This window comes from Colossoma macropomum, unplaced genomic scaffold (assembly GCF_904425465.1).
Source record: "Colossoma macropomum unplaced genomic scaffold, Colossoma_macropomum, whole genome shotgun sequence".
NCBI classification, from domain to species: domain Eukaryota; kingdom Metazoa; phylum Chordata; class Actinopteri; order Characiformes; family Serrasalmidae; genus Colossoma; species Colossoma macropomum.
The window spans coordinates 4,234,245-4,260,006 of record NW_023494791.1 but is presented as its reverse complement, the minus strand read 5'-3'; the positions used below and the strand labels follow the sequence as shown (position 1 = coordinate 4,260,006).

The 25,762-nt window shown below is 39.8% G+C and overlaps 1 protein-coding gene across 2 annotated transcripts in view; it reads left to right on the top strand.

The window, feature by feature from the left end:
* Positions 1 to 14,551, top strand: part of col21a1 (collagen, type XXI, alpha 1) — an 81,324-nt gene extending 66,773 nt beyond the window's left edge. For both annotated transcript variants that reach the window (XM_036573675.1, XM_036573674.1), the window contains 7 exons: positions 339 to 383; positions 2,350 to 2,382; positions 3,840 to 3,986; positions 6,070 to 6,124; positions 7,338 to 7,538; positions 11,771 to 11,848; positions 13,444 to 14,551. In XM_036573675.1, coding sequence (XP_036429568.1) covers positions 339 to 383; positions 2,350 to 2,382; positions 3,840 to 3,986; positions 6,070 to 6,124; positions 7,338 to 7,538; positions 11,771 to 11,848; positions 13,444 to 13,631 — 747 coding nt within the window. In that variant the 3' untranslated portion in view covers positions 13,632 to 14,551. The remainder of the gene's footprint in view (positions 1 to 338; positions 384 to 2,349; positions 2,383 to 3,839; positions 3,987 to 6,069; positions 6,125 to 7,337; positions 7,539 to 11,770; positions 11,849 to 13,443) is intronic.
* Positions 14,552 to 25,762: the final 11,211 nt, after the last annotated feature.

Here is a 25,762-nt window from a genome sequence, read left to right as displayed (position 1 = left end):
GAGTCGAAGAAGAGTAGATACACAGAAAAGAAGGAAGATGTTCCAGAGTGCCAATACCTCTGATACCTCTGATACCTCTCAATACCTCTTTTCAGGGGAAAAAAATAAAAAAAATTGTACATTTTTTGTTCTTTGGGCAATGTGTTCACACTGAAATCACATCACATTATTTATAAAGAGAGCAGAGCATAAAAACCATTTAGTAATCAATAAAATGGAGCTCACCCAACATTGGTTATTCATATTTATTGACAGTGCTGGTGCTGGACATGGTTCTCCTTAAAACTGTAATTAGATTTGCCATTTGGGTTAAAATGATCGTCTGCACTTTTCAACAGGGGTTAAAAGGAGACAAAGGAGATCCAGGAAAACCCGGTGACAAAGTAAGTCCATCTTATGTTACACTGTATTTTTTGTAAACAGACAGATTATACCTACATTTGTAGTAGGGATATGACTGGCCCTAGCCATGACTAACTAATCACTAATAATTTGACATTTTGTTAGGACTGTACAATGATATTGGAATCACAGCGGCATCAGCAGATATTCGCTTTTAAAAACTATAAACATTTAGATTTGACAGATATTTCAAACCAATATTTGATATATTTATATTTATTGCACTGTAGAAGAGCAACATGCTTAGGTGACGCCTGGCTACTGGGCTAAAACATCAGCATTGTATGCATTTTACTGAGTTTTAATTACAGTGTTACACTAATCTGTAATCCTGATCCAGGTGGATATAATCCTGATTTCTACATTTCGGCAATGTTTATGTTTTGGCATTGGTAATGGCAGGAAAAATATTATATATGGGCATTGGCATACAATTCCCATACACAGATCCACAAAAAGGATCCACTGATTTTTCACAATTTGTACATAATTAAATGGTTAAGATGTAAAGAGTCATTCAGAGTGGTTTGGTGTGAAACGCTCTGTTCTAGATAAACTTACCAAGTCAGAGTTGTTCACAGTGGTGGTGATAGGAACCAGACGTCCACCTCTAAAAGCTTTTATTATATGAAATGGTTGTGAATATTTGCTTCACTGTAGTTTTGTATAAAGTTTTGGCCTAAAACATCTTAATAATCCATTTATTTTCATCCATTCATGGAGGAGGAGTACATGTAGGGTGTTGTTAGGCAAAATAGTCTGCAAAGAAAACACTTTCTTAGATTTATGACTATTTTACCATCACCAACATTACATATAAAAACATGGACAGTAATTTGGTTTTTTGATAGTAAATAAATTGGCTGTACTAGTGTTGCAGACATGGCAACCCCTGGTTCCTATCACCACCACTGTAAGGAAATCTGAGTCTCTACAATGAACTGTTGCACACCAAGCCACTCTGAATACTGTTTACATCGCAACGACAAATTTATGCAAAATTTTGGAAAAATCGGTGGAGTTCTCCTTTAAGGAATAACTCAATTATGCAAACAAGGCAACACTGCAGCAAGGCAAGAGAAAACTTCAGCTGAACTTCCGACATTGCCAGGGGTGAACACTGAATTTCTACAGAGAGCTGTGTCCTCAAAAGAACATCAAGAGCAGACCACCCGCAGCACTGGGTCTTCAAACAAAGGCTGGTATTCACAAGCTGAAATGTGACAAATGGGCTTCACTCTGATGTTAGTTGGTTTGAGGGAAGGCAGGTTTAGTCATGTCACCGAAGGCCTCGTAGAAAACAGGACAATAAGTCACACAAACCTGCAGTTTTTACAATGGAGATCTCTTTATCCACTGATTTTCTTAAAATGTCTGCATTATTCAGTGGTTGAGATGAAAACGTGTGAAATGCTTGACTGTAGATACTCAGATGTCTTTACAGTGGTGGTGATAGGAACCAGGGGTCGCCATGACTACAACACAAATATAGACATTTTATTTACTATCCAAAACCACCAGTGAACCTACACGATCCTTCTGAGTTTATATATGGAAAGTTGATGATGATAAAATAGTGTTTAATCAAAAAATAAGTTGTCTTTTGGGACTTTTTTGCCTTACAACACCTTGCATGTACCCCTTAGCGCTGAATGGATTTATTTAAAAAAAAACTTTTTTTCTTAAAACTATCGTAAAACAATGTCTCAAGCATCAGGCAGTGTTTTCATAATCGTTTATGTAAAAACTGTCTGTCCTTTTTCTAGAATGCCGCATTTCACATTAAACCAGACTGAATGACTTTACATATTGACCAAAAACTATGCAGGGTTTTTAAAAAATAGGGGGAATTCTGCTTTAAACTGGACGGGACAATCCTGTTGCTGTATTTATTTGTTTCTGGAATATCTGCTACATGTCTGATGACTCATTTCTCTTCATGAACAGGGTTTAACTGGGCTGACTGGGCAAAAAGGAGAGGTGGGTTCATATATTTTGTACTTTATTTTTAATTGGTTATAAAATAATGGACACCCAGGGTATCATAGTCAGTCACATCAATCTTATAAATCAGTGCACATTTTGCCACTCGATCCATTTGCATCCGTAGATCATTACAAAAAAAATAAACCGCAAGCATCTCGCTGCTGATCCATTCTGAGAATTTGCCGATGGTCCCTTAAACCCAGAGGAGTTATGACACGTTCATGTTCACATCGGCCTCAATGTGTAGACTCAGAGCTCTCTGTGTGCTACCATGTTTACTATCACTGTGTAAAACAGGGGTGGGGAACTGAGGGGCCGGAGTCCAGCACAGTTTGGTGATTTCCTGCTCTGGCACACCAACTAAACCTGGTAATCACTTGAGTTGAATCAAGTGCGCTTGAGCAGGAAAATCACAAAACTCTGCAGGAGTTTCTTGCCCTTGGTATAAAAGATGCTCGGTGCTTCCTTTTTTGCACTGTTTTGTTTTTGTTTTTTTTCAAAGCACACGAGAGGCTCATTCAGAGTGTCTTTCAGCTTGAAAAGCAAAAAAAATACTGATTTGTTTAAATTGACCAGGGTATATTTTGGTTTGTCCATCTAAATTTACATGACCAAATCGCAAAGCAAATTATTCAGTAACTGCAAGAAATTAATGTAAATTTTTATCTTTTTTTTTGCTGTAAAAGTTCCCCTCAAATGAACAGAACAACGCTATATGCTTACAATTTACTGCTGAAAGCCAAAAATCTTAGACGCTCTTTGTATTATTTTATAAAAATAATGTTTACAGAGCAGATCACTGAAGAGACGCCATCTGTTTATAGTTTATAGCCCAGATTTGTGGAAAAATGGGTCGACTTTCAGTAGAAAAAAAAATTGTGAGTTCAGCTTCTTTTATTATAAGGGTTTAAAATTACATCATCCATCTATTTGAGTGGAAAGAAGACAGTTACAGCTCTCATATGACCCCCACCTTTAGAATGTAGCTTATGAAATATGAAAGTTTTGAAGAATATGACGTGTGTTTTGGAACCACCGGTGGTCCCAAGAAGTTGAAAAGTAGAGTAATGATAAACTACCTTTTAATACCTATTCATGCGTTATCTGGTAGTTTCTGAAAAATGTCTGCTTCGTTAGATCACATTTTTAACATATGAAATAAATGCAACGACGGTGTTGAGACATCATGTGATTAACAGAGAAGAGCAGATTAAACAGCAGCAATAGCCACGTTTTTGCATCAGCCTTAAAGGGTTAAACACAGCTGCTAAACAGTCATGTCAATCATTATTATGCAAACAGTAAATTTTATTGAAGCACATTTAAATGCTGAACGCTTCACAGTTAAACTTGTGTTGTCTCTGTTATTGTAAAGGGAGGTCGGCTCATCACTGTGTGCAATCACTGGCTGTTTGAACTGTTTGCTGATGCTGTGCTTGTGTGCATGTCAGAAAGGGACAACAGGAGAGCCTGGCCAGAGGGGACAGATAGGCCACCAGGGACAGCCAGGACAGCCCGGGCAGCCAGGTCTGCCTGGACCCAGAGGACAGAATGGGGACACTGGCCCCCCTGGACAACCTGGACTTGAAGGACGACCAGTATGTACTGTATCCACTTAGAAATGCCTTCAAACCGCACATTTATCTTTCTTTAGGTCCAAATTTGTTTAGGCCTACGGAGACCAAACTGTCCTTGCTTGTTTAAACAAGAGATGCAAACATTGATTATGTGTTAGAATATACTGTTCACTCCCCATTCCATACAGGCTGAGCTGCAGCCTCTTTTAAATTCACGAAGATTGTGATATCATAATATCATAACACGACTCATCATTTACATTTGTAATTTGAGTTGAACATGCGAAGGAAAATGACTTATTGTTGCTGTTTGTGGCTGTATGGAAGCAAATGCATCACTGTACAGCCTTATAAACAGTCAAAAGTGGCTGAAATGTAATTTTTCTGATGATTTCATTTTGAACTTTTCAGCCCAGACTGCTTTCTGAACATGGTTTAATTTCACTTGTGGAGGAGTCAGCCAATCACAACGCCTAGTAGCCCGTATATTAAGTGCAGTAACTGACCATTTTATCAAGCATACCTACCCTATAAGTGCACTTTTGTAGGTTAACAATTACTGACCGTAACCCTTATGTTGTTATGCGCAATTTGTTAGTCACCCTCTAGTCCACCTATCAGTGAAGAGGGACAATCATAGGACCATCGCTGACCAGATATTATTTGGGTGGTGGATTATTCTCAGTAAATCATTGAGGGCGTTTATATGCACTGATTAGTCTGAACATAATCGGATTTCTGCAGTGATCTGATTATTCAAATGGTCACGTAAACAGCACACTCCCATTTCTTAGAAGGTCTAAGAATCCAATTAAGAAATCTGATAAAGAGAGCTGGATTTTAGCTCCGTAATCAGATTTCTCAGTGCATGTAAACTCTTACTCTGATTTCTTTCGGATTTCTCAGTCTGAGCACGTGCGAAAACAGACCGTGGTACCGGAAATAAGTGAGCAGCAACTGAGTACACGCTTTACGAAATGAAGAATTTAAATATTCTTCATCTTCTACATGAAGTTTGAGTTTTACATTACATTTATGTCACTTTGTCTTCTGTGAGTTTATTGGCCGGTTACAAAGCAGAAATCTGATTACTGTCTGACTCATGTAGACCTGGAGTTTTCTCTTTATCTGATTACTCAAGTGCATGTAAGCACATTGATCGGATTACTGACAAAATCTGATTTTCTGCAGTTATCGGATTATGAAGCGCATTTAAACGCACTCAGTGATATGAACACTGCGGTGGTGTGTTAATGTGTGTTGTACTGGTATGTAGGGTTTGTTATAGTATCACGGTTTCACAGTTAGTCAAGGTGTATGACTGGACAGTTACTTCACCGCTGACTCTTCCAAAATACTGACTGGTAATGCATTTTAATCAGTATTTCGGAAAAGTCAGCAGCGTTTTTTGGCCGCGGCCCCCTCCCTCTCACCCTCACCCTCACCCTGAAACACTCTAGCAGCTTTCTTCACGTTTCGGTGTGTGCAGGTGATGAGGACTTCACAGCACTGACTGATGCAACATTGCGAGTCAGTAACATCACATGTGCAGCTACCAAACACACAAAAAACGCATTGGTGGCCATAATGTTGATGTAAGTTAAGTTAGAGGGCTTTGTCTCAGAGCTGCACACTGCTAGCCAGACTCATCAGTGACACACTATTTTTTTCCTTTTTGCATCTTCACTCATTCTGTTTTGGCTTATAATGGTAAGGGGATTTCACTGAGCCGGGAGACTTTATGGAAAAGTAATTCTCAAACATATGTTATCAAATTAGCTATGTGGCAACTATCTGCGCCCAAAGATTTACCATCAAATATCTCAGAAAAAAAATAGCTTCAGTGGTGTGTGTGTGTGTGAGAGAGTGAGAGAGACAGACAGAGAGACGAAGAGAGAGAGATCTGACTGGGTTTTCCAGCAGATCAGTGCATGAGATAAGAAATGACACTGCTAAGAAAGCACAAACAAAAGATATCTAATTTTGCTAGTGCAAGTAACAGTGTTTTATCAGTAGATGGACACTTTAACAATGTGTCTAATGATGTGTCTAACAGGGACGCACCAATCATGAACTTTTATGGACGACTCTGATTTCTTTGCAGGGCAGAGAACTATCTGAGCAACACATCCAGCAGATATGCAGAGAGGTCCTTCGATGTGAGTATTCATAATAACACACAATAAAAGCACATTCGCTCAAAAGTCTGCTTTGGAAGGAAAGTTTAGAAATGCACATAAAATCAAACATCAAACGTTTTTCCGGGACTGTGGTTACTTTAAAAAGTGGTCCAAGCAGAAAACGCACCCACGGCAGTGTAATTTCCCCCGCACTGCACTTCCAAAAGTAACTGGAATTTTTGGGAAAATCGTGAATCTGGCAACCCTGACGGAGAAAAAACTTGTGAGTGAAACATACACGTGTACAAAAAGGAGTAGCAGGCTATTCCCGGTTGCCATAGCAACCCCGCAGCTTAATATCCTACCGTTAATGCAGTTTGACTGTAGCAGCTGTTTCCTGTTCTGTGCTGTTTCATTAGCTGCAATGTCATGCGAGTTTTAACAGAAACTACAGATGATGCTCTATTCCGACGTTTTGTCGCTGGCACAGGACCATGAAAGCCTGCAGGGCTGCGACGCCTGTGACGATTGTCACCTGGACTATAAACTGGCCTTACGTGTGCATGTGAGCACATGTGCTATGCATCTATTCAGTGCATTGCAAACTGACAGTTGTGTTTTTTAAGAATTTGCAGTGCACTAGTACAACATTTCAAGAGTGAGATATAATGTAAACAAAGCATCTTAATATTTCGGGTGGTCAATTTTCACTTTGGAACAGCGGACAATTTTTTTCAGGACGTTTAAAAAAAAAAAGTTGGTCAGAAGCCCTGGAATGGTGGTCCCTGACCTTTGCACAATACCAAGTAAATTAAACTAGAGAACATTAGGAAATGAATGTTTTTGTGAAATTGTTGAGCTCTTTTTGTTTGCTTTTATAAAATGTTTGCTGAATCTGACAGAAAAGTTCCACAAAACTATATTGTTAATGTTAAAGAGACAAGTCTCTTGTATTTATCTGATAATTCTAACATTTGTTGGTGTGAAATGACTTCATATGATTTTAAATTTTGCATATTTTGTGTGTCCTCTTTTCTAACACACCTGGCTGGTACATGAGTTGAATCAGTGAGCTGAATGTAGTAACACACAAAAATGTCCAAAGTGTAAGGTCATCACAGCTGGGACTGAGGACCACTGGACTAGTGTAACGCACCGGCGAGAACCATCAACATTTCCATTCGAGCTCTTTTCTACGTGTCATTTTAAAGCTTATCTTGTCTGATGACTAATGCCATTCTCTGAACTGCAGCTGAGATCGCCTCGCTTCTGTTGAGCACTCAACACAGTCAACAGAGAAGCTGTGACCACTGTCATACGAGGTCGGGACCTCCTGGACCACCAGGGTCAGTAGGTCCCCAAGGTCCAAGAGGTTTTCCAGGAATGCCAGGATCTAATGGGATGCAGGGACACCGTGGCTTACCTGGGAGGCCTGGTATCCCTGGCATGAAAGGTAACGAGGCATGGCTGAACACTAAAAGTGATTTTTTTCTAATTTGGTCATCTCTCGTTTTCACAGGAACACCAAGCATCTCTAATCATGCTTATTTTTCCCTTTACAAAAATGTTATGACTTAAGAATAATCTATATTTTGCTAGTTTATCTCAAAATACAGCAATGTCAACACACAGTTAACCTGTAGTGAGAGAAAACTGAAAATGCGAGGTTCTACATTTGTTCGTTATCCAACATTTAACGTTATCCATGATTTTTTCCATTTTTACATGTACTCTGGACTGTGCACACTAAGGATGTGCATTTGGGCTAACTGTGATGTTGGAAATGAAGTTGAAATTAAATACTCCTAAAGGTATCATTAAAACCATTTAAAAATAAACTGAATAAAAAGAATTGTTACATATTTTTAAGCCCCAAAAAGTGGCATAGGACCAGCTGTAAACCTTTACCCACATTAAGAATGCGAAGATTTGTGAATATGCCTGATTATGTGACTTGGAAATGACCCAGTGCAGCTCACAGGCCAATACAGAAGGTTCTTCTCCTCAGTGGATCCTTAGCTTGCCAAGGCAACACTGAGAACATCCTTTTTATTATTTGATTTTTTTTAGTTACAGCTGCACTACCTCTGCCTTCTCAGCCAGGTCCTCAGTAGCGCTGTCAGGATCAGAAAATTCCCCTTGTTTGTTTTTCAGACACTCAAGTTTATTTAATTTTTAAATTCACTATTTTTCAAGACGCAGAGAAATCAAGTAAGAAACATAACTGCAGCAAACTCCAGATTTCTAAGTCAATGTTATGCCTCCTTAATCCACAAGTGGGCGCATAGCATAAAGATCAATCATCCCTAAATGGTAACAGTGTTATAAATCAGTGGTTTTTAACCTGAGGGGGTCGGTTTCTTAAAACGTCATGATGGTTACCAGTGACAGCCGTCGTAACGACCTTATGCCCTCTTAACCTAGGATAACTCTGTCCAGCTGACCGGCTAGAGACCTTTCCCATACCTCATTCTCAAAGGCTACAAATAAGGTAGTGTTGACATAACGTCTGGGCTAAACCTTAAAGGGAAGGTGGCACGTCAGCTGTTTTACTATCTACCAACGACAGTGTCTCAATATCCCCACAGCCAATGGGTGGTTAGGAAGCCCACAGGGCAGTCGCTGCCCTCGCTCTAGTGTAAACAGTGGTGAGAGCTTTTGTTTACTTTACTTTTTGTTTATGCATATGTGCATAGCGCTAATACATGAGTGTTTATGTTAGTGCATATAAATGCAATCGATGAGAACTTCTGTGGGGTACAGTTAAATCACAATGATCAAAGTAAAACGTTTTCTTTCATTTATTTTATTGTTTATTTTAAACTGTATATGAACATATTATATTACATTGTTTTAATCACTTCTGTGCTACTTTATAAAGTGATATATAACTACCGAAAAAGGTCTTCACTATCCCACTCTTTTCAGTGCTATTAAGCAAAGTCAATGTCAATATAGGCTAAATACCTAGTACCGTAAGCACCATCATAATCTGACTTGTGATGGCGTGTCAGTTGATTTCAGGGCAGTTTACGATAAGTGGGAGTGTTCTGTTTATGATGTTGTTAAAATATTATAAATATGGGTTATCATTCGGTCTTGATTGTCCTCAGTGCTTTGAGAATCCAGCCCAATTCAGAATGCTAGTTAAACTAACTGCTCACTTTGCAACCTTATCAATATTACTTGATGAGCTTCCTGTGGTACAGAACGTCCACATCTTTGGCAATGGCTGAAACAGCCCATTCAGTTATCTCACACGAGAATGCATTTCTGACTACTAGTGTTATTCAGCTCGTAAAGTAAGATATATCACTACATTCAGAGTGGCTGAGTTGCTAAAGAGCTGTCTAGTGTTTGCAAATGTGCCAAATACATTTTAAAACTTCCAAATATTTAACCAAATATTTTTTTTTTTTTTGTAATCAGTGAAGGCATGTTCTGCTGCGAGTTTGGTAGCAGTGAAGTGTGATAACTCCTGGCCTGAAAAATACTCAGAGATGCAGGAGGGGCAAAGGATTTGACATATTCGAATGTCAGTTTTATCTCAAAAGCCCGAGTCCTTGCCAACATGCTCACTTTAAAGCACTCAGGTTTATATTAGCAAAGTACAACATAATATACTTACATCCATCAGGCATAACATTATGACCACCTCCTTGTTTCTACGCTCATTGTCCATTTTATCAGCTCCACTTACTATATAGGTGCACTTTGTAGTTCTACAGTTACAGACTGTAGTCCATCTGTTTCTCTGATACTTTGTTAGCCCCCTTTTACCCTGTTCTTCAGTGGTCAGGACCCCCATGGACCCTCACAGAGCAGGTACTATTTGGGTGGTGGATCATTCTCAGCGCTGCAGTAACACTGACGTGGTGGTGGTGTGTTAGTGTGTGTTGTGCTGGTACGAGTGGATCAGACACAGCAGTGCTGCTGGAGTTTTTAAACCCCTCAGTGTCACTGCTGGACTGAGAATAGTCCACCAACCAAAAATATCCAGCCAACAGCGTCCTGTGGGCAGCGTCCTGTGACCACTGATGAAGGACTAGAGGATGACCAACACAAACTGTGCAGCAGCAGATGAGCTATCGTCTCTGACTTTACATCTACAAGGTGGACTGACAAGGTAGGAGTGTGTAATAGAGTGGACAGAGAGTGGACACAGTGTTTAAAAACTCCAGCTGATCCACTCAGACCAGCGCAACACACACTAACACACCACCACCACGTCAGTGTTACTGCAGTGCTGAGAATGATCCACCACCCAAATAGTACCTGCTCTGTGAGGGTCCATGGGGGTCCTGACCACTGAAGAACAGGGTAAAAGGGGGCTAACAAAGTATCAGAGAAACAGATGGACTACAGTCTGTAACTGTAGAACTACAAAGTGCACCTATATAGTAAGTGGAGCTGATAAAATGGACAATGAGTGTAGAAACAAGGAGGTGGTCAGAATGTTATGCCTGATCGGTGAATTTAATTGCAAATATTTGAATACTTGCACCTGGAATGGTTAAGTTACTGGTACTCCAGTAAATATAGCACAGTGCTGTCTGACACAGTCATATGATAAACCTCCTCATCCTGTCCTCTTCATCTAACTAGCAAACTCCAGTCCTGGAGGGCCGGAGTCCAGCACAGTGCTGTGTTCTTCCTACTGATTCAACTCAGCAGGTAATTGCCAGGTTTAGTTGGTGGTTAAGAGCAGGAAAATGACCAAACTGTGCTGAACACTGGCCCTCCTTGACCACAGTTTGCCACCCCTGTTCTTATTACTTGATTAAGACCCCGTTTTACACGTGGGCGTTTCATCCGTCTTCAGTATCAGAAGCATATGAAAATGTAGGTGTAAATGCACCAAAGATTTAAAACAGATCCACTCAAACCACTGCAGGAGATGGGTCTTTTTCTTTTAGCCAGATGTTCTAAAAGTGTAAATACATGGTCAATAACCATGATGACTAATCCAGGGGGCGAATCATGGAGGACATGCATGGTTAGTGTGCACAGGAAACAAAGTGCTTCTCAGGGATGTGGACAGGCTGTCCAGGATAAACTGCAGACCACATACAGAAGAAATATCTAAACAAGCGTGGGTAAACAGATTCCAGAGAACATGGCTCCAGTGCCGAAACAAGACTAAGTTTTGGGAATGGTGTAACGGTATGATTCACACTTAATGCATCATATAGCACTTATTCGCCTCACACACACACACACACACAAAATATAATGGTTTTTATTGATGGTTTTAGCTGATAAGAGTCCAGATTTTAACCCTACAGAGAATATTTGGTCTCAAATTAAACACAAACTAGCTCGGCAATGATTTTCAACAGTTTGAAGCCGTCAATGCTGAGTGGAAAAATACTGACTCATTTTTCTGTAAGAGACTGTCTGCAAATTTACACACAAAACTTCATTTTTTCACAACATTTAAAGAAATCAAAGGGAAAAGCTCTCCTATATGAAGTTGCTTGATCTATCTGTTTGATGATTTGATGTTACGACCATAAAAAGCTTAATGTTTTGCCATTTTTATACACTCTTTATATTGTGTGTTACTTTCAACAGAAATCATGTCACTCCACTGTAATATACATGCAAGAAATTTCAGAAATTTTTCTTTGTCATTGCATGTTTTCATGAAAACTATGAGACCTGTGTTGATTTGGGAATTTCCAGGTGATCCAGGAGAAAAGGGTGACAAAGGAAATCAAGGGCGAACAGGATATGGAAACCCAGGTCCTCCAGGACTTCCAGGCAAGGATATACAGTTTCAATTAGCTAACTGCTATTTACAACACAGGGGGGGGGGAAATCATATTTATTATTATTTTTATTAGATTATATCCTACACTGGGCACTCCCATTTCACAAGCTTTAGATACTTTTGGTTTTGTTATGCTGTCTGCCAACAGGCCTGGGTATTACACCAAACTGGTGCTTTGAATTTTGAAGACACATACCAGCATAAACATATTCCAAACAACCATAAAACAATTTATAGTGGTAACAGACTCAGCGTGTCAGAGGGAGAAGAGAGCATCACAAAGATTTAAGTGGAAGAGAATTTGGCATTGAAGACTCTTATTGTTTACAGTTGGAAAACATTCCACATTATTCTCGCTCTGACAGTCGTGGACACTAGGAATTTAGACTGAATTGCGCAAATGAAACATGAATCATAGTATAATCAATTTTATTATAATAGATAACACTCAGATAACAGCTTTGGTTTTTGAGGTATATAGATGTATGCTAAAGTTTGCACAACCCCAGTTAAATCAACCGCTTTGTTGATTTTCTGTAAAAAAATAAGTAAAATGTTACCACATCATCTACATCCCATGTGTCAAACACAAGGCCTCACACCCAGGCCTGAGGCAAAAACCTATTCGGCTCACAAAATTATTTAAATTTTCTATTAATATTAGCCCATTTCACCATGAGCTGCACTACAGTTCCCAGCATGCACTGCAACATAATGTGCTGTCTGACCCTCTTCTATGGGTCAGCGGTTACACAAAAATAAATGATGCCTGGTGTTATCTGTACTTCATGCAGCCTAATGTTTTATATAAAACAATGAGTGTCTTTACACGCACTTAATAATCCGATAACTGCAGAAAATCAGATTTTCTGTCAGTAATCCGATTAACACATTTACATGCACTTGGGTACTCAAATAATACGGAAGCTCCGGGTCTACATGAGTCAGACAGTAATCAGATTTCTGCTTTACAACCAGCCAGTAAACTCACAGAAATCGTGGCATAAACGTAACGTAAACTCAAACTTCATGACGCGTCTTTTTTTAAACATCGCGCCACTTTACCTGAAAATGTGAGCATACATCATCTAGATGAAGAGTATTTGAATACTTCATTTCTTTAAGCATGTATTTAGTTTCAGCGCCGCTCCAAAAGTGTTTTGCTGTGTCTCGCAGCGACGCTGCTTGCTTATCTCCGGTACCGCAGTCTGTTTTCGAACATACACCGTCTGAGAAATGCGAAAGAAATCAGACTAAGAGTTCACATGCACTGAGAAATCTGATTACTGAGCTAAAATCCAGCTCTCGGATATCTAGACCTTACTCTGATCTATGAAATAAGAGTGTGCCCTTCACATGACCATTTAAATAATCGGATAACTTGAGAAATCGGACTATGATCAGATTACTGAGTGCATGTAAATTTGTTTTTAATTAAAATTATCTTTGAATAGTTCAAGTATTCTGTGCTTCTTTTGCTGTTGCAGTTTTTGTATATTTTGAATAAACAATAGCCAGTTGGGGTCATACACTGACCATAATTGTTTTGTATTCACCATAATGGTAATATTTTTTCTTGTCGTAGGTCCAATGGGTCCACCAGGGGCCAGCAAACCGGGTCACCCAGGCAAACCAGGCCTGCCTGGTCGTCATGGAGAAGAAGGTAAAAGAGGATACCCTGGAGAACCTGGCTCGCCAGGCGTGTGCCATCCGTCCATGTGCTACGGCGCAATGTTCAGGAGGGATCCTTTCAGTAAAGGCCCAAACTATTGAAACAACCTTGGATGAAACATGGACTACCAGTCTGGATGTGGTGCTCAGTGAATGAGAGAAAAGTTAACAGCAAACCTTTCCAATCTCAGGATGATCATATTTTCAAGGGCGTCTCTGATGAGCGGAGACATCAAGTACCTCTAATAGTGTAAATAATGAAACGCACGCATGAAAAAAACAGCGTCGCAAACTTTGTCATTGTTTCACCACTCGCTTTTCTGTGTCGTAGACTGAACAGCTGCCCTGGGTTACTGACAGTATGTCTTTTATAGTATGCAAAATGCAGCAGATCAGTGGGAGTAAAGGCGTCTAGTGTCTGGAGCCCTGCACTGCCTGCAGACTTTGAATTGAACAGACGGCACTACTCATTTTCCTGACTCTGTAGCTCCCCCCAGTGTTTGTCTGTAGCTTTTCAACCATCCTGTAGTATCACACCTCTTTTAGTTAGTTTGCCTTATTTAATATGATCAAAAAGCATCGTCTGTCCAGACGTTAATCATCGTTCTGTACGTCCTACACGTCCTGACATCATGTTTCGTCCATAGCTTCAATGTAAGCCATAAAACTGCATGCTTTTCATACAAGTTGGCTCTCTGTCTGCTAATCTATTAAAATGAATGCCTCATTTTCCTTACTAGAGGAGGAGAAGAGAGACTAGTAGACCAGGATCTTGCCCATTTTAGGATTATTATCATTAATGTGGATTACGAATGTGAGCTTGTTATAAAAGAGCACTGCTATGCTGTCATGAATCACGAAACTTTTCCTGGTTGCTCGTCCAGCAATTTAGTTATTCTTATGAACGGATAATAAGTCCACTTTTTGAAAGAATTTTTGTCATTTTTAATTTCTTATTGTCAATGTGTTTTTATGGCGTAAATTACTTTTGATAATATTAATTAAAACCTTTTTTTTATTAAGTCTCCTGTGCCTTATTTTGTGCCGTGTTAAAAATGTAAACTGAAACACTTGGTTTTATGCTATCAGAGAACAAATCATTTGGAACAGTCAAAGCAATATCAACATAATCAATTTCATCACGGTAATAATCAAGAGTTCAAGATTGGCAAAGACCTCTCTTATAAAATAATTTAAAATAGTAACAGGGTAAAAAGAGGGGGGCTCAACTCGCTAAATGAGTTTAGGTCAATGCTGATCTACACGTTAATGTAGTTTGTTGTCTAAATTATCTGCCAATGGAATGAGACACTTTCAATAAATAAAATTAATTTACAGAAGTAAAAAAGAAATATCTAGAAATAAGTTGAATAAACTCATCAAGAATCTCAAAATGAGAAATATTAGATATTAAGATTAAATATAAGATGCTATGGTCTCATTTTTGCAGCATGCCACAACCATAGCAAACTCTTTTTCATATAAGCCAAAAAAAAATTGACATTTGATGTTTATAACTTATTTAATCTTCATTTTATGCCATTTCATACCAATTACAGAGGTGCCTCCCCACTACAGACAAAACAAACAGCTCTGCTGCCCCAGCACTCCTATCACAAACTCCTGAACAAGAGACCCTCACTGAAATCTAAAACCACAACTATTCATTCATTCATTCAGTATTATTCAGTACACAAAGTATTGATGTTTTATGTTGGAATGATTTCACAAAGCTAAATATCTTAAATGTACACCGATCAGGCGTAACAATATGACCACCTCCATGTTTCTGCGCTCATTGTCCATTTTATCAGCTCCACTTACTATATAGGTGCACTTTGTAGTTCTACAGTTACAGACTGTAGTCCATCTGTTCTCTGCATACTTTGTTAGCCCCCTTTTACCCTGTTCTTCAGTGGTCAGGACCCCCATGGACCCTCACAGAGCAGGCACTGCAGTAACACTGACGTGGTGGTGGTGTGTTAGTGTGTGTTGCGCTGGTCTGAGTGGATCAGACAGAGCAGTGCTGCTGGAGTTTTTAAACACCTCAGTGTCACTGCTGGACTGAGAATAGTCCACCAACCAAAAATATCCAGCCAACAGCGTCCTGTGACCACTGATGAAGGACTAGAGGATGACCAACACAAACTGTGCAGCAGCAGATGAGCTATCGTCTCTGACTTTACATCTACAAGGTGGACTGACAAGGTAGGAGTGTCTAATAGAGTGGACAGTGAGTGGACACAGTGTTTAAAAACTCCAGCAGCACTGCTCTGTCTGATCCACTCGTACCAGCACAACACACACTAACACACCACCACCACATCAGTGTTACTGCAGTGCTGAGAATGATCCACCACCCAAATAGTACCTGCTCTGTGAGGGTCCATGGGGGTCCTGAGCACTGAAGAACAGGGTAAAAGGGGGCTAACAAAGTATGCAGAGAACAGATGGACTACAGTCTGTAACTGTAGAACTACAAAGTGCACCTATATAGTAAGTGGAGCTGATAAAATGGACAATGAGAGTAGAAACAAGGAGGTGGTCATAATGTTATGTCTGATCGGTGTACATCATTGAAATGTCTGTGTGTGTGTGTGTGTGTGTGTGTGTGTGTGTGTGTGTGTGGGCACGGGACTGTTAAAAGTTTGGGAACCACTGATGTAAACCCACGGATAATATGACATTATGGATGTTTTAATGGGGATTCCCATCAGCTCGTACAGTCTGAAAGCTTCTGATACATCACCCAACTAAAAATATGAAAAACAAGAAGTCAAGAAAGAGGTTTTGGATGAAAGGGGACAGTCTGCTGAGAACTGCTTTGATTTTTTTCTTCACTGTGAATAATGAACGGTCACGTGAAATTCAGTTGCTACCAGCCTACATGCAGTGTACAGCGGCCTACGCTACCAAGCAACCTGATTCAGCACAGTGAAAGAAGGAAACTGCCTCTGCCTTTACTGCCTTTACTGCCTTTACCAATAACTCGGGGGACAAACCTGCTCTTCTCATTCTCATTATAAATTATTATTAATGAGTAAATTATGACTTGCATCTTAACAGTAAAGAGTCTACGCAGCATCCAAATCTTAAATCACACCCACAGCTAAGCTACACTCTTAACAAAGACGGTTTACAGGTTCTTTAGTAAAGGGAATTTAGAACCGTAAGTTCTATACAGAACTTTTTTTATGCTTCAATTGTTCTTTGCAAGGTGAAATGGTTCTTCAGATTGATGGAGAATGTACTGTATATGGATCGACAGAGTCTTTTTAAAAATTATTCTATACAGCACCAAAAAGGGTTCTGCTATTGTATACAAGCCTAACACCGTAACAACAAGAGAACCGTTTTTGGCGCTATATAGACTCTTAAAAAAAAGAAACGGTTCTATATAGAACCATGAACACTCAAAGAGCCCTTTGCATCATGAAAGGATTCTTCAGATTGATGGAAAATGTTCACGAATATGCTTTCTGAAAAAGGTTCTATACAGCACCCAAAAGCTTGACAGCACAACATTTTTTTTTGCTACTATATAGAACCAATTTTCAAAAAGGGTCCTATATAGAACCATACACAACACGTTCTCCATCAATCTGTGGAAACTTTTCATCATGAAAAGAACCATTTAAGCATGAAATGGTTCTATATAGAACTCATGATTCTAAACAGAACCCTTGGAGAACTATCTTAAATAAGATTGTAGTTAATTAGGTGTACGTTGTGCCCAATTTGAGCATGTTTTCCACACCAGCATCCTATTAGCATTAGCAGAAATACTACCAAATCTGAAACTAAGTAAGGACTAAAGTTTGTGAAGGACGGAGAGAAACTCAGCTCTAAATGTCTAAAGATTTGAAGACTGTAACGTTACCTGTATTTTCCTGTTTAGTGGGTCCTGTAGGCCAAGCTGCCTGCTGCTCAACAGACAGGCCTACTCAGGCACAAAAAGCAGAGTTCTGGAGGGAAAATACAACAGTCTTCATTTCTAGCATGGAAAAGTTTTACTGTGAGGATGTAACTGTAATTATTATACGTTTCAGTTAAATTACCTGACAAACCAACCGTCCCTTTCCTGCCTTCTCAAAAGCAGAGGTGTCTATCTGCAGCACCACAGACACAACTACCACCAAAACAGCACCAGAGCCACTGATAAAGGCAAGTAACTGAAGTTAAACCTCTCTAAATGTAGTTTACTCGCTTTTTAAGCTGCTAAAGATCATAGTGATATGACGAAAATTGCCAGACGACTTAAAGCTGTGATAGCTGTGGCCTGGAGATCAGCTTTTCACGCTAGCTTTAACTAAGTAGCTAAACAAGCCAGCTAACGCGACTCAATCTTAAAGGCTCGGTCTCAAATAGCTCCATACTCCCTATGTAGCGCACTAGGTAGGTCTTTAAAAGGGGCTCCCAAACCCAAATCGTGTTTATATCGTGAATAGAAAGCCAGTTATATTGCACGACCAACATTAGAGCAGCGTTTGGGCGCAGAAGCCCGTTAGCGATGGGGAGTCGATTCTAAAGGAACCGATTCTTCGACTCCGGCTGGGAGTCGGGGTCGACTCTCGGTCATTGACTCGGAGAGTCGAAACGCTTGGAGTCGACTCTGTGTTTTTTGTTGTTATTGGGTAGAGGCATAGATATACGCACCTAGATGCCGCGTTGGGTCCAGTCAGGCACGTCAACGGTGCTGCCATTTTGGGGCGGTCAACATCGCTGCTGAACTGCTTCAGGACCATTACAGAGCGACAGTTTGAGAAAGATATTGTCCAAAATGACACTATTTCAAGAATATTACACTCAGAAAGTGGGATAGGAGGTATATAATAGAGGGAACACAGCGATCCACGCTCATGTCTGTGTGATTTGTATTGTTTGTGTGGTGTTTATGTAGATATGGCTGTCTGGTTGGTGAGGCACAGGACTGTTGATGTGATTGTTTTTCCTCTGGTTTTATATTAAGCTTATTTAATTTAATAGTCCATTCAGGGAATCTTAATGTTATGTAGTAGTTATTTATTTACAATGATGGTTAATGCTTTGTAGGTAAGTTATAGCATTCCTTAATCCGTGTAGATATTCGTAATAGATTAATGTTGGCACCTTCTTACACGAACCTGAAGTCAGCTTCTTATTTGCCAGCGTCTTGTTCGAATTTTCCCGTTCCACCTTAAATGGTGCAGCTTCAGACACCGGAAAATGACTGCTGCACCATTTAAGGTGGAACGGGAAAACTCGAACAAGAAACTGGTGAATAGGAAGCCAACTTCAGCTTCGTCCTTCTCACTGTGTTTTGGGGGTTTTATTTTATTTTTATGTGTATTAAGATGAAGTGATTCACAAATTGATGGATTTGCTGATGTGTGTGAGTTTGTGTTTTTACTCGCGCTAAACATTTTTTTAACATCAGGTGCAGACTGAATACTTTCCTGCTGGTCCAGATGAATAATTATCACGATCAGTTATTAAAGAAATAAAAGCTACCGAGAGCAGATCCGAGCAGACTAGATTAATCAGTGTCTGAGGATTATAACTAAACAGATTTGGTGAAAATTGGTTGAGTAATAAGGAAGTTGTGGCTGATTTAATTCTGAGACTCATCGTCTCTCAATACAAGTGAATTTGTTCACAAGCGCATCTTGACCGCTCCAATATGGCAGACGCCATACTGATGAATCTGAGGGCCGTTTTCTGTGAAGAGGAGCTGCAGTTTCCTCATGATGAGCATCATGATGACCTGATGAGCATCTCTGTCCATCATCTCATCAGTCTAACTCATCAAAACCCACCAGACAGTGTCAGGGAGCTGTTACTTCTGCACAGGACAAATAAAAAAATCATTTGTTAAGCTACCTGAAACTATGTTTAGGATGGTTCATCTGGGGCGGTCTTGGTTGAAATAAAGTAGAGTCAATTCTCTGGAGTCAGAGTCGACTGAAAATATGAATTGAAATATGAATGGGAAAGCTCGTAATGCTCAACATGGCGTCTGTTTACATAGTAAGTCCCGCCCTTCAAGAAACAGAGCCAATCAGCTTGCTGGTTACACCGCGAGTGGGGAAAGCCCTATTCGTACCAGAACAACCAGAAAAAAAAACGTTCTTTGTGCAAAATTAAGCCAAACGCTACAAACTATTTATGAGGTTGTTGTCATATTTTATCAGTGAATTCAAATGTGTTTGAAAAAGATAATTTGACCTTCAGATTTTAATATTTATGTCTCTTCTCACTAAACGAGGAGTCTTGGCTTGTGTGGCTCCAAATAACTGCCAGATGGCATTGCAAAGATGGCTGACTTTGGTTGTGCATCACTAGCTGTAGTTTCATGACCTTTGCAGTGCAGTCAATAAAGTCAACTCCGAGCATTTCAGCTGAACAAATGTAACTTGAGGCTAGCAAGTTAGCTCGGGGCTAACTCATTAGCTCACGGTTGACAGTTTACCATTTCTTGAAAATAATTAACACATTTAGAACTTGATGGCAGCAACTCATCTCAAAAAGTTGGGACAGGAGCAACAAAAGGCTGGAAAAGTAAGTGGTACTAATAAAAACAGCTGGAGGAGCAATTTGCAGCTAACTCACATAACTGAGTATAAAAAGAGCATATTAGAGAGGCAGAGTCTCTCAGAAGCAAAGATGGACAGAGCTTCACCAATCTGCGAAAAACTGCATCTAAAAATTGTGGAACAATTTCAGAAAAATGTTCCTCAACGTAACATTGCGAAGACTTTGGATATCCCACCATCTACAGTACATAATATCGTCAAAAGATGATACAGAGATAATTTCTGGAGAAATCCCTGTACACGAGGGACAAGGCCAGCGGTCAATATTGGATTCTCGTGATCTTCAGTTTCTCAGGTGGCACTGCATTGAAAACAGACATGATTCTGTACTGGAAGTCACTGCATGGGCTCAGGAACACTTCCAGAAATCATTGTCTGTGAACACAGTTTGCCGTGTGATCCACAAATGCAAGTTAAAGCTGTATCATGCAAAAAAGAGGCCACATGTCAACACGATCCAGAAACGCTGCCGTCTTCTCTGGGCCAAAGCTCATTTAAAATGGACTGAGGCAAAATGGAAAACTGTTCTGTGGTCAGATGAATCAAAATTTGAGATTCTTTTTGGAAACCACGAATGCCATGTCCTGTTGACTCAAGAGGAGAGGGACCATCCAGCTTGTTATCAGTGCACAGTTCAAAAGCCTGCATCTCTGATGGTTTGGGGCTGCGTTAGTGCCTATGGCAAGGGCAGCTTACACATCTGGAAAGGCTCTATCAATGCTGAACAGTATATAGAGGTTTTAGAGGAACATATTCTCCCATCCAGACAGCGTCTCTTACAGGGAAGGCCTTTCATATTTCAGCAAGACAATGCTAAACCACATACTGCATCCATCACAAGAGCATGGTGATGCAGAAGAAGAGTCCGGTGCTGAACTGGTCTGTCTGCAGTCCAGACCTTTCACCAACAGAAGACATTTGAGCATCATGAAACGTAAAATCTGGCAAAGAAGACCCGTGACTGTTGAGCAGCTAGAATACTACATCAAGATGTCAAGATGTTTTGGGAAAAACTTAGCCTGGATCAATCATGAATGATCCCAGCCATCATCTGGGATCATTTATGATTGATCCAGGGTCAGGGTCAGAAAGCTGATTGGCTCTTTTCTTGAAGGGCGAGACTCTGAGCATTTCAGCTGAATAAATGTAGCTTGAGGCTAGCAAGGTAGCTCAGGGCTAACTCATTAGCTCACGGTGGACAGTTAGCTCAGGGCTAACTCATTAGCTTGCGGTTACCAGTTAGCTCGGGGCTCATCTACACCTCTCTGTCAGTCAGTGAAAAGAAAATAAAACACCTAAACAGTTCAGTGCAGTTGGTGTTAAGTGTTTTTCATTTGACGGTTTTATTTTTGATGAGGCTGAACTCCAAAGAGGTGTTTCCACTCCAAAATCTCTAATATTGTACTTTTATACTATTGAATGCTCTTATAAGATCTACAGGAATTTCTACAGGATTCCTACAAGAATCTTTCAGTAAACCTAGATAATTACTCTTGGTTAGGTTACTACATAGGTAAATATTAAATATTTTTAGTTATATACTTGATGTAATCTTGTACTTTCTTATAGCATTACTACAGTTCTGTTTTCATGAGGGACACCTAACTCATTTTAAAACAAGGAACATGAGGCTGAAAGTGCAGTTGCAATTCCAAAATGTGCCAATAGAGGAGTACTCACTCGTAAGTGAGCTGGCTGTGAGGCTGGGCACCCGTTTACAGGACGAACAAAAATCAGGGGCTGTTTGCACAGATTTTGGGAGGTTATGTGTCATCTCTATCTATCTATCTATCTATCTATCTATCTATCTATCTATCTATCTATCTATCTATCTATCTATCTATCCTATCCATCCATCCATCCCTGGGAAATAAGCAGTATTCAGACTACCTCACATCACCTCTTCATATAAAGTGTAAATGTCTGAGCTGACCTATATAGGCTACACAGTTAAGCTTTTGGATGTGGGAAACTCCCCAATCCCACTCTTGCCAGGCATAACTATTGTTGCATTTTTACCTACGTAGTGGATCAGACACAGCACTGCAGTAACACTGACGTGGTGGTGGTGTGTTGGTGTGTGTTGTGCTGGTCTGAGTGGATCAGACACAGCAGTGCTGCTGGAGTTTTTAAACACTGTGTCCACTCACTGTCCACTCTGTTAGACACTCCTACCTTGTCAGTCCACCTTGTAGGTGTAAAGTCAGAGACGATAGCTCATCTGCTGCTTCACAGTTTGTGTTGGTCATCCTCTAGTCCTTCATCAGTGGTCACAGGACGCTGCCCACAGAACGCTGTTGGCTGGATATTTTTGGTTGGTGGACTATTCTCAGTCCAGCAGTGACCCTGAGGTGTTTAGAAACTCCAGCAGCACTGCTGTGTCTGATCCACTCAGACCAGCGCAACACACACCACATCAGTGTTACTGCAATGCTGAGAATGATCCACCACCCAAATAGTATCTGCTCTGTGAGGGTCCATGGGGGTCCTGAGCACTGAAGAACAGGGTAAAAGGGGGCTAACAAAGTATCAGAGAAACAGATGGACTACAGTCTGTAACTGTAGAACTACAAAGTGCACCTATATAGTAAGTGGAGCTGATAAAATGGACAATGAGCGTAGAAACAAGGAAAGAAAGGCCTAATTGTGTTTTTATGTTGTTGTTCCTTAGTTTGAGTAAGTGTTGTGTGTTATTGGGGTTAATTTTTATCTGGGTATGTGGGTTGGTGTTTTTTTGTCCTGGGAGGGGGTCACCAGTGCCATGAAGCCTTCTGTCCATGTATGTTCCATTTTCTATTCATTCTCAATAAAAAGCAAAAAGTTGAGAAGAGAGAATGGCTTCACCTGATTCTTCTACCGAGTGTCGCTACAATATTATAAGATAATTATGGTGCTCTCTGAACTTGAAAGCATTTATTTGCCCCTAAACAGGAACTGTGGCTCATTCTGAGGATTCAGCAGCAATTACACGCCAGTAACACTCAGCTTATGGAGTGTGCATGGCTAAAAATAAGCATACCTGTCACTCCAAAATCAGCGGACCGATAGATACTGAAGGTGAAAGATCTATACACCCTTAAAGTGTCTCATAACTTTAAAATAACATTTGATTCTATTCTCATTATTTGAATTTGTAATATATATTTTACATTTTTTGCTTGTGGGTTTTATAGTTTTGTTAAAAACGTTTGGCACCAAAATAAAAGCATTAATTAAACTGTTTATACCAGGAAACCACAATATAACGAAAAACTTTCTAGCAGGTACAACTTTATCAGATGACTGACTTTATTTTGTCACAGTTTCTCAAAGTTAAATCTCACAGCACTGTACAAGTGAGCTCTGCTACCCTCTAGTGACCAACTGACATTAAAACTCCATTTAAAATGTGAGCACTTGGTTTATAATGCACTGGTCAGTAGGGATGGATGATACCACTGATTTTTTCTTTGATCTGTGATACTAAATACCGAATTTGTGATTTCCAGCAACACAGCTGGATACAGAATACAGTTCAGCAAATAAGATGAGCTGTGAAACGCTTTATGGACTGACTGGAACAAAACCACATTCAGCTTCAACTGGCACACAATTAAAAAACTGAGCTGAACCTGATATTGCCACACTTTTATGGCTCTATTTGTCGTATGAAGGGGTATTACTTTTTGGCAGATGAAATTGCCAATATAAAAGCATGTTTGGCATAATATTCATCCTTTTTTAACTTGTAACTTTTTTGTAGAACTGTTGTATAGTACAGTAGAACAGTGTTTTATGGTGAAAACGTCATGCCTGTAATGGTCTATTGCAGTCGCCTCAGCTCATACATCTGCATGATGTTATTCACTATAATTGCTATTGCTTAAATAGCACATGATTAAAAAGCCTAGAACAGGAGGGGATGCTATGGATAACACTGCCACATAAAATAAGAATTTCAGTGGAATTGTGATTGCAAGAGAAAAATGGTGATATTGTGAGATATCGCTGCTCCATTTTTGTCATTTTTCAGTTTTTGACAGAATTTGGAAATGCCTTTCGCCCTTTATATTGTGTGTAAATTTTATGATGAATGGACCAAAGGAAATGGCCAAAATTGACTTGGAAAAAAATCTGGTTCCATTGACTTACATTAGAAGTACAGTATGTTTTTCCTTCTCCTGTAAAGTTACCATTTTGGAGATACAAGGTTTTATACCAGCGGACAGCAGTGATATACCCTGAGTAGGGCTGTATTTGAATATTTGGGAGCCTTTAAGCAATATGCCTGCACCCCACCCACCTCAATCATATTTTCTATCATATAAACTATAAAAAAACAAACATCGCCGGGTAGCTCTGGCCTCAACCAACTACTCATACCACCTATAACTACAAACGGCTGTGAGTCTGAGACAGCATTTGCAAGAAGAAGGATCCTATAAATCTCAATTCCAAAAAGCTGGAACATTTTGTAAAATGAAAATGAAAACAGAAAGCAGTGATTTGGAAATGCAAATTAACTTTTTATTTAAAAAATTTAAAAGAATACACAAAAAGACAAGATATTAAATGTGTTACCTTATTAAAGTTTGTAAATAAACTCTCATTCTAAAAATTGATGTGCACAACATATTCCAAAAAAGTTGGGACACGTACAATTCCAGACTACACTGTTAGAAATAAAGGTTCTGTTCAGGTACATTTTTCATTCATCAAGGTACAAACAGTGTAAATGTGCCCTCAAAGGTACAACAGTGGTTTTAAGGTCTGATTGTGAACCTTAAATAAGTTTTTCCAGGTGAAAAGTTTGTATTTGTACCTTTTCATAACCGAATGTTTTAAAACAATACAGTAAAATAAAAGCCTGGAGGCGAGACGGGGTGTGTGGAGTCAGTACAGCTTAGAACATATCATTTCAGTGGATTATGGTTCAGTTATGTTCCCTGACTAAAGGTACTGAGATGGACCCTTGAGGGTCCCACCCCAGTGACAAGAGCGACACTGCCCCAGTGACAGTTTAGTACCTTCATTTCTGAGAGTGTATGAATGTTGTAAAAAGTAAAAAAAACATCTTAAACAGGTGACACAATCATGCTTGAGCAAAACGCAGCATCCGTTAGCAGCAGTTTAGGAACATTGGGCCTCATTCTACAATATCTTTTATCCTAAATTTGTTCTTCAAGGGTTCTTTAGTAAAGGTAATGGTTCTATTTCGAACCACAAGTTCTATATAAAACCTTAAAGGATTCTTTGCACAGTGAAACGCTTCTTCAAATTGATGGAGAATGTGTGCAGCACCAAGACGGGTTCTGCTATTGTTATAACGTCAAGCTTGCATCCAATAGCAGAACCCTTTATGGTGCTATATAGAGCCATTTTCAAAAAGGTTCTACGGAGAACCATATGCAACACACTCTCCATCAATCTGAAGAACGATTTGCAAAGAACCATGCATGAAATGGTTCTATATAGAATGATTCTAAACAGAACCCTTCACTAAACCCAGCTGGTTTCAGCAGCAGGTGTCCAGCTCACACAGTGGACAGTCCAGTTCGGGGCAGTAGGAAGGCGTGCTGGGAATGAGGGGGGCAGGTGTGGTTTAGCTCCTTTTCCTTTAACTCTGCTCTCAGGTGTCGAGTGTCTCTCAGCTCTGCCTCCTCGTCCCCCCTGAGCCTCAGC